We start from the raw sequence: 8308 nt of genomic DNA, 5'->3' as shown, positions 1-8308 counted from the left end.
GCTTATCGTGATGTGCATTACCGAGAGGGCCCAGAGATATCTCTCCGAAACTCGGAGTGACAAATCCTAACCTCGATCTATTCCAACCCAACAAACACCTTCGGAGACATTTGTGGAGCTTCTTTATAATCACCTAGTTACGTTGTGACGTTTGATAGCACACAAGGTGTTCCTCCGGTATTCGGGAGTTGCATAATCTCATAGTCAGAGGAATATGTATAAGTCATGAAGAAAACAATAGCAATAAACTTATCGATCATTATGCTAAGCTAACGGATGGGTCTTGTCCATCACATCATTCTCCTAATGATGTGATCCCGTTCATGACAACGCATGTCTATGGTCAGGCAACTTAACCATCTTTGGTTAACGAGCTAGTCTACTAGAGGCTTACTAGGGACACATTGTTTTGTCTATGTATCCACACATGTATCAAGTTTTCGGTTAATACAATTCTAGCATGAATAATAAACATTTATCATGATATAAGGAAATATAAAATAACAACTTTATTATTGCCTCTAGGGCATATTTCCTTCAATTCCATATATAGCATGTTAAATTTAGAGTTATGGTTTAAAAGATATGGACATTTTTAAAAAGCATTCGATATGCATTGCAGGTTGATTAATCCAAATATTAGGGGGGTTTCCTGCAAAAGCAAAAATCTGAGTTAAAACTGGCCTACATGTCGATTAATTACCAGGAATATTAGTGAGTTTTCTAAAAAGTGAAAAGCAGACTTAAAACTGGACTGCGGGATGATAGCAAAAGAGCCCGTGCGTTGCAATGGGTGAGAAAAATATCACTCTCCTAACCCAATAATCATGACTCAATACTCCAATAGGACCACACCCTTTATTTCTATACATGACATCACATCCGTGTTGCCACTGATCCTCCTTCCCACCCACGTCGACTGTGGCCTCAGTCGTGACGCAATCACAACACGTTTGAATATTATGAATTCTAAGGCGCCTACCTCTTGGCATAAGATGATAAATCTGTTCCCCCCTATGATGTTTTGGCGAGGTGTGCATGCATGTTATAGATGTTTTTTTGTTTCTCGCCTGGTAATAGGGAACCAACGATCCATATTCCCCTCCTACATCTCCTCTATTTTTTCATCTTCCACACCACCACCTTTTTGCTCTTATGGCCTCTTCCTGAGACCTTGACATCATGGAATAAAAGGCGGTATCATCGAGGTGTGTACCATGAAGAAGAGGGAGTCCCCACAATGAAGTCGCCCAAATCTCCCTATCCTGCGCACGCTGGACACTAGACGATCACTTTCCAGAAGAGTTGCCCCCCCCCCCCGGACATGGAACAACTACGACCGCCCCTCCCCCCCCCCCCACACACACCACCACCATTTCGCCAATGCACAAAGTTGATGAAAGCGAGGTGGAGAACACAATGTTGCCTTGGCCTACTGCTAGGGTGGGGTCAACGCGTCAACAATGAACTGGAGGTCGGTGTAGGACGCGCATACTCAGAGGTGGTCTTGGAGCATGGCATCGCACACATTGCGTTTGTCCGCTCAAATGCGGTGTCGATCCACACGAAGCCATCGTGGGCTGTGGTGATGCAAAGTGGTAGCGGTGATGCCCAACAACGTGAATCATGGGCCGGTAGGGCGAGGGTGCTCTAAGGCTCTCCGCCTTTCATACCCACCGCCGCCAACTATGACTTCCACCATATCTTGTGGGGAGTCAAGAGCGCCAACACCCCTACACTCTCATCCTCGACATCACGGATCAGATGGTGCACATTGACATGCCCTTCACCAGCATATTTGGTGGTGATGACATTGACTCCCTCTTGAATATCTTGGTGGTGGATGTTCTTGCTGGGGGTGGCCTCCTTTACTTCTTCTGACGGTGTCAGCGGGGGCTCTCCCTCCTCCAAATGGTTGTGAAAGTAGCTCTGACGGCTTATTCCCCAGTGATGGTGGCGATCAAAAGTGGTAGCTCAGAGGGTGGTAGCGATTTTGTCGATGGCTCGGCATCAAACTCTACCACACTACTATCATTATAGCTCCCTCTATGTCGTCTTCTTCGCCAACCTCTTGGTTTCCCTATGTGCCCTCTCATGTGCATCGGCCACTTCGGTTAATCCAGAAAAATAGGGAAATGATAATTCTTCATGTCCAATCTTGCAGCCAAAGGAGAACCTTCTATAGCCACGACACTCCCCTTGGGATGCCTTTGGCCTATTTTTTGACCCTACTTTTCAGTTTTGGAGTTACTAATCCGAGGCAAATTATAAAACGGTGACGAGAGGCGGGAAACGATATCCAGAAAAGGTTGTCCTATAAGTTCGATCCAATCTTGAAGGAGGCTCTCCTCCTCCACAATCATGGCCCTGAAAAACTATATGGGGAACCCTTCCCGCCTATCGGAGGCCAAAAAATACTGATTGGGGGGGGGGGGGCTCTACCATCCTATCTTCTAGGGACACCGGAACATTGTCGAGGAACCACCATCGTCGCCGCCGACTTCACCACCATCCCCATCACCATCTTCTTCTTTTGCCTAGTAGGGTCACCATTAATTGGAAAACCTCTGTAATCCACTACTAAGACATGGTGCGTGATGCAATGACTTATTACCCTATTATCTATTGCATTATTTATCATTACGTTTGGGTACTTTCTTTTGTCTTGAGGCGTTGGTCATCTAGTATGGTTGGTATGAACTATATGTATCTGTGCAGTGTTGTCCTCTTGTGCTAGTATATAGGTGCACACTTATATGGCATCACACCTGAGGGTTAGTAATGTATTATGAAGATTAGGTGGTGTCCTCTTGTGCTAGTATCTAGGTGCACACTTATATGAGATCACACCTGAGGGTTAGTTGTATTATGAAGATTAAGCGATGGGACGCCGAAGTGACAGGATACCAACCCATGAGTTTCTACAAAGGCATAACATGTGGAATAAGGGAGTGTTTGGTTTGAGCCCAAGACAACCCCCTTAAAATTTTGATAGATCAAATACTGCCTAAGGTTTTGATTGTCAATTTTTTGGCCAATGTTGGCAAGAAAAATAAACTAGAATTAGAGTTAGAGGAAATCACGTGGAATGCTAAAAAAATAATAACTATCTAAACAAGAGGCAAAAATATTGGCTATGACAAAAAAGGTATAATTGCTTTTGGTCACCATCCAAACACATCCTAAATCTATAGTTGGTTTTACCTCAATTATTAATGGTTTGCAGATGTTTGCTAAAGATTGAATCGTAAGTACATATGAGTCAATGGTTTTGCAGCATGTAAGTATAGACCTCTCCCAAATATCAATTGTAACAAGTATTTACACTGGTCATATTATCATAACGGTTGCCTAGGTACAATTCCACAATCAAGAGCACCCACAAACAGTTGCTCTTTTTTTTTTACTTTCTTGCATCTTTAAATTTTAGTTTTTTTCCTTTTCTAAAAATAATAATTAGTACCAAACTTTTATTTACTTGCACGCTTTGTTTACCGTACCTGCACTTATCTTTTAAAATTATAGATAACGTTAGCACTAAGTGCATAGAAAGGTGTATGAGTGACGTATACAGTTTGAAAGATAGGAAGCCTACCGGGGTATTGACACTCAATTTTTTTGGAAAAGGAGGTCATCCCCCGGCCTCTGCACCGGAGAGATGCATGCGGCCACGGTATTGACACTCAATACTTCCACATCCTTACTTGGGGGTTATCACTCAGGCATCTATGTGGCTCTTGTGACGCTGGCCATCGAGATGTGACTCTTGTGACCCCGGCCATCAAGGCAAGATTTTTTGGCTGTGATGTTCATAATGATGGACTGCTAGTGTCATGTTCTAATCAAATATGGCGAGAAAGTTAGAATGACTATGTTCTGTAGTAGTGTCATAAGCAACTTCTAAATGGAAATTAAGTTATTTTGATTTGGATCGTTAGCTCTCTACTTTAGAGAAACACATAATCCAAAAAATAAAAAACTACACGAATACCCTCTAATAGTAGAACTGCATATCTGTTGAGTTGATGACTATGCATGCACGTCTTTGAATATACAGTAGACTTCATTCTTGGGAATTAAGGAATGTCGTGGTGTTGCTCTAGAAACAAATGTCATGTTTGAACTTTGAATGCTTGCCTAATTTAGTTGTACATATGTAAGAGCAAAAACTAGGCTAAAACTGAACCATACTAATTCTAAGATCAGGTTTAGGGATACAAACTGCTATCGGTTATATATGAATGGATGTACTGAAGTAGCATATGTTCAGGCTGAAGGTAAAATTAGACAAATCAAGATACGGGATATTGCTCCGCCCGCGTGGATTTAAATACCTAGTTTCTATACCATTACTATTTTCTTTCACTCAAGTGAAATATTTAATTTGATTTAATACACTTATATCTCGCATGTTTAATTCATTTCGGATCTTTCAACATGTTATTTGTGTTCAGCCAGGTATTGCATTCTTCCTACTGTGCAAAGTTTGCTGAAAATTCCTAGGGAACATGTGCTGCAGAGATTGATGCCCTATGACCAGTTTTCTGCACCATTACTATTATTATTTATGCAATACTCCCTCTGTTCCTAAATATAAGTCTTTATAGAGATTCCACCAAATGACTACGTACGGAGCAAAATGAGTGAATCTACACTCTAAAATATATCTACATACATCCGTATGTTGCATTCCATTTGAAATGTCTAAAAAGACTTATATTTAGGAACGGAGGGAGTACAATTTATGTGGATTCTTTATAAGCTTATAGTGGTTGTTACATTTGTATAACTAGCGATGCCATGCGCGTTTCCATGAATTGTAGATTTAATTTCTCAAAGTTGTATTCAATATAAATTCATTTCTTAAGGTGTAAACCATGTGAGAAATTTCTGCAGAAACGGAAAAACAGAAGTCTTAACTTAAAAAGAGAATTGGACATGTTATAATTAATTTTGCTCGGATTTAAAATCACTTGAGTCATTGAGTGCAGAATGCATTCTGCATGGTAGGAAGACAGACTCTCATGACCAGATCAGACGGATAATAATGGGCAATGTAGCAAATCCGACGAGTAGAAGTCTAGACCAAGTTTAATGATGTGTAAGCGTGTATGCACATCAAAATACAGTACATATTTAATGATGTGTAGTGTAGTAGGGGTTGTCTAAGATACTATGGAGTACTACTTAGTAAATGAAAGATGGCGAGTAGCGGTCCACCGTCGTTGTCAGAAGAAGTAAGCCGAGATGATACCGTTGCCATGGCCCATCAGCTTTGAGCCGAGATCTCCCGCGTCCTTTTCCATCTCGCCTACCGCGGTTGCTTCAGCGGCGAGCTACCAACCAGCTGGCGGCAGGTCGGCCAGCGGACGTGCGCAAGAGCAACGACGCAACACCACCAGGAGATTAATTCTGATTTCAGAGAGCAAGCAGAGGAACACGTGAGACGTATGTGTACATCGATCGATCACTGGCAGGGAGGTGGTGCTGAGCCATCACCCGCAGATTAATTCAATGGAGTTCTTGTTAAGTAACCCAACCGACGGTGTGACATGCCATCTCGCTTGTTGTTGATGCTTCTTCTTACCGCTGTATTATTATTCTTCGCCGATGCACGGCCTTTAATTGCCTGCCATTTCCTCCGAGGCCGATCAGCTCGATCCATCCATCACTTGTGCTAGCTAGCTACCTTGCTGCGCGCTGTTCTTGCAATAGCATTAGCAGGGGAGTGCAACCATGGAGGAGCTCCGCAAGTCTATGCTTGTGGCTCTGATCCTCGCGGTCACCTGCTCCGTCGCAGTTGCCTATGATCCCCTCGACCCGACAGGCAACATTACAATCAAGTGGGATATCCAGTCATGGACGCCCGACGGATACGTGGCCATGGTGGCGATGAACAACTACCAGCAGTACCGCCAGATCATGGCGCCCGGGTGGACGCTGGGGTGGTCGTGGGCCAAGAAGGAGGTGATCTGGTCCATCGTGGGAGCGCAGGCCACCGAGCAGGGCGACTGCTCCAAGTTCAAGGGTGGCATCCCGCACTGCTGCAAGCACACGCCCTCCGTCGTGGACCTCCTCCCCGGCGTCCCCTACAACCAGCAGATCGCCAACTGCTGCCGTGGCGGCGTCATCTCCGCCTACGGCCAGGACCCCGCCGGCTCGCTCTCGGCGTTCCAGGTCTCCGTGGGGCTCGCCGGGACCACCAACAAGACCGTGAAGCTGCCCAAGAACTTCACGCTCATGGGCCCCGGGCTCGGCTACACCTGCGGCCCGGCCACCATCGTCCCCTCCACCGTGTACTGGAGCGCCGACCACCGGCGCAAGACGCAGGCGCTGATGACGTGGACGGTGACCTGCACCTACTCGCAGCAGCTGGCGTCCAGGTACCCGACCTGCTGCGTCTCCTTCTCCTCCTTCTACAACAGCACCATCGTGCCGTGCGCCAAGTGCGCGTGCGGCTGCGGCGCCCACAAGAGGATGGGCGGCCGCGGCGGCAAGAGCCACAGCGACGGGTGCATCATGGGCGACTCCAAGCGGGCGCTGACCCCGGGGGTGAACACGCCCAAGAAGGACGGGGCGCAGCTGCTGCAGTGCACCAACCACATGTGCCCCATCCGGGTGCACTGGCACGTCAAGCTCAACTACAAGGACTACTGGCGCGCCAAGATCGCCGTCACCAACTTCAACTACCGCATGAACTACACGCAGTGGACGCTCGTCGCCCAGCACCCCAACCTCAACAACGTCACCGAGGTCTTCAGCTTCCAGTACAAACCCCTTCTCCCCTACGGGAACATCAACGACACCGGCATGTTCTACGGCCTCAAGCTCTACAACGACCTGCTCATGGAGGCCGGCCCCTTCGGCAACGTGCAGTCGGAGGTGCTCATGCGCAAGGATGATAGAACCTTCACCTTCAGCCAGGGATGGGCGTTCCCGCGCAAGATCTACTTCAACGGCGACGAGTGCAAGATGCCGCCGCCCGACTCCTACCCCTATCTGCCCAACTCCGCGCCGCTCGTGACGCCGCGTTCCGTCATCACCGCTGCCTCGGCGTGCTTGCTCGTGCTGCTCCTGGTGGCATGATCCATCTATCCAGGGTCTTTTACTCACATGCATCTTGGTAATTTTTCCCCATTTTTTTTTGAAAAAAAACAGGTTAGAGTATTAGGCAGGGGCATTTTGGTTGTCGACGTTTATTAAAACTAGCTGAGTGGTCCGTGCAGATGCGCTCCGGCAACATATTTTGTTTAGGAGTGTGTGTGTGTGTGGTTGTCAAGTTAAGATTAAATAATCTCATACTAAAACTGTAATCTTTTTTTTTTGTATTTTATGGAATGAGTCAAACGGATGGCATTGTTACTTAGATCTTCATCTCTTTTAGATCCTTTTTGATGTAGTTCATCTCTTCATTGAGTAACATGTTTCCAAGGTCTCCCTAACAGAAGAGTTTGACACCGGGTATTCTAAGTGTCTTCCTAACTTATCTCAACTAGAAGATTCCCCGCACGTTGCCGCATGACTTTAGCATGCCGACCAACTCAGTGACAGATGCACATTAATGAAAAAAATGTTAGCTATGTGGTGCTACAACATCTGCCCACATCCATCAAAGGATTAACCTGAAGGCAATTGTACTAAAATGTCTACTCTAATGAAATTGATTGACTTGATTGAGCCAGGAACTATATGATTGTATGCATCTTTGAGATTAACTTTGAGAACATTCCTTGCTTATATGTAAATGAACTTCATGTATCAACAAAGTTATTGTAGGAATGCGGTGCCGACGGGGTGCAAAGTTTTAATATTTAAAATTAGTGGTGACACAGAGAAATTGCTATACTCGATATTTAACTGAAATCTTGCAAGACAAACATACCTGAAGAAACAACCAAAAACCCTCGTACTGAAGAGCTAAAATAAACGGAGTTGCATAAAGCAAGGAGGTCCAAACCTGAACAGTTAATGTCTATGAGAATGGCCATGCATGTTAATACAACAAAACTTAAACTACATTAACATCCAACAGGAACAGTAGTGCAGAAGAACATCAAAGGACAATCATTATCTGAACCACATAAAACTTTTTTTTACAGAAAAGGCCGGAGCCTGACTTTATAAATAAAGCCACCAGGCAGAGTCATAACAAACCAAACCAACTAGCATCGACAAGGACAACAAAGTATCGAGCCAAAACGAACACACATAAGTTTAACGTACATGGCTCCCGGGCTAGTACACGGCACGCAGGCCGGCGACTCAAGAACGACACTATCAGGGCCAACAACTCCTAACTGTCGGCTTG

General features: G+C 45.4%; 1 protein-coding gene across 1 annotated transcript; it reads left to right on the top strand.

Moving 5' to 3' along the window:
* Positions 1-5528: 5528 nt before the first annotated feature.
* Positions 5529-7366, top strand: LOC123102634 (COBRA-like protein 5). The gene has a single exon (XM_044524052.1). The coding sequence runs from the start codon at positions 5737-5739 to the stop codon at positions 7084-7086; it is 1350 nt and encodes a 449-aa protein (XP_044379987.1). The 5' UTR covers positions 5529-5736; the 3' UTR covers positions 7087-7366.
* Positions 7367-8308: the final 942 nt, after the last annotated feature.

Source organism: Triticum aestivum, chromosome 5A, assembly GCF_018294505.1.
Source record: "Triticum aestivum cultivar Chinese Spring chromosome 5A, IWGSC CS RefSeq v2.1, whole genome shotgun sequence".
Classification (NCBI taxonomy): Eukaryota; Viridiplantae; Streptophyta; class Magnoliopsida; order Poales; family Poaceae; genus Triticum; species Triticum aestivum.
Note: the sequence above shows the minus strand (reverse complement) of the source record. Positions and strands in the feature narration are given on the sequence as shown.

Coding starts and splice junctions, on each gene's coding strand:
- LOC123102634 (XM_044524052.1), top strand. CDS start 5,737: ATGGAGGAGCTCCGCAAGTCTATGCTTGTGGCTCTGATCCTCGCGGTC.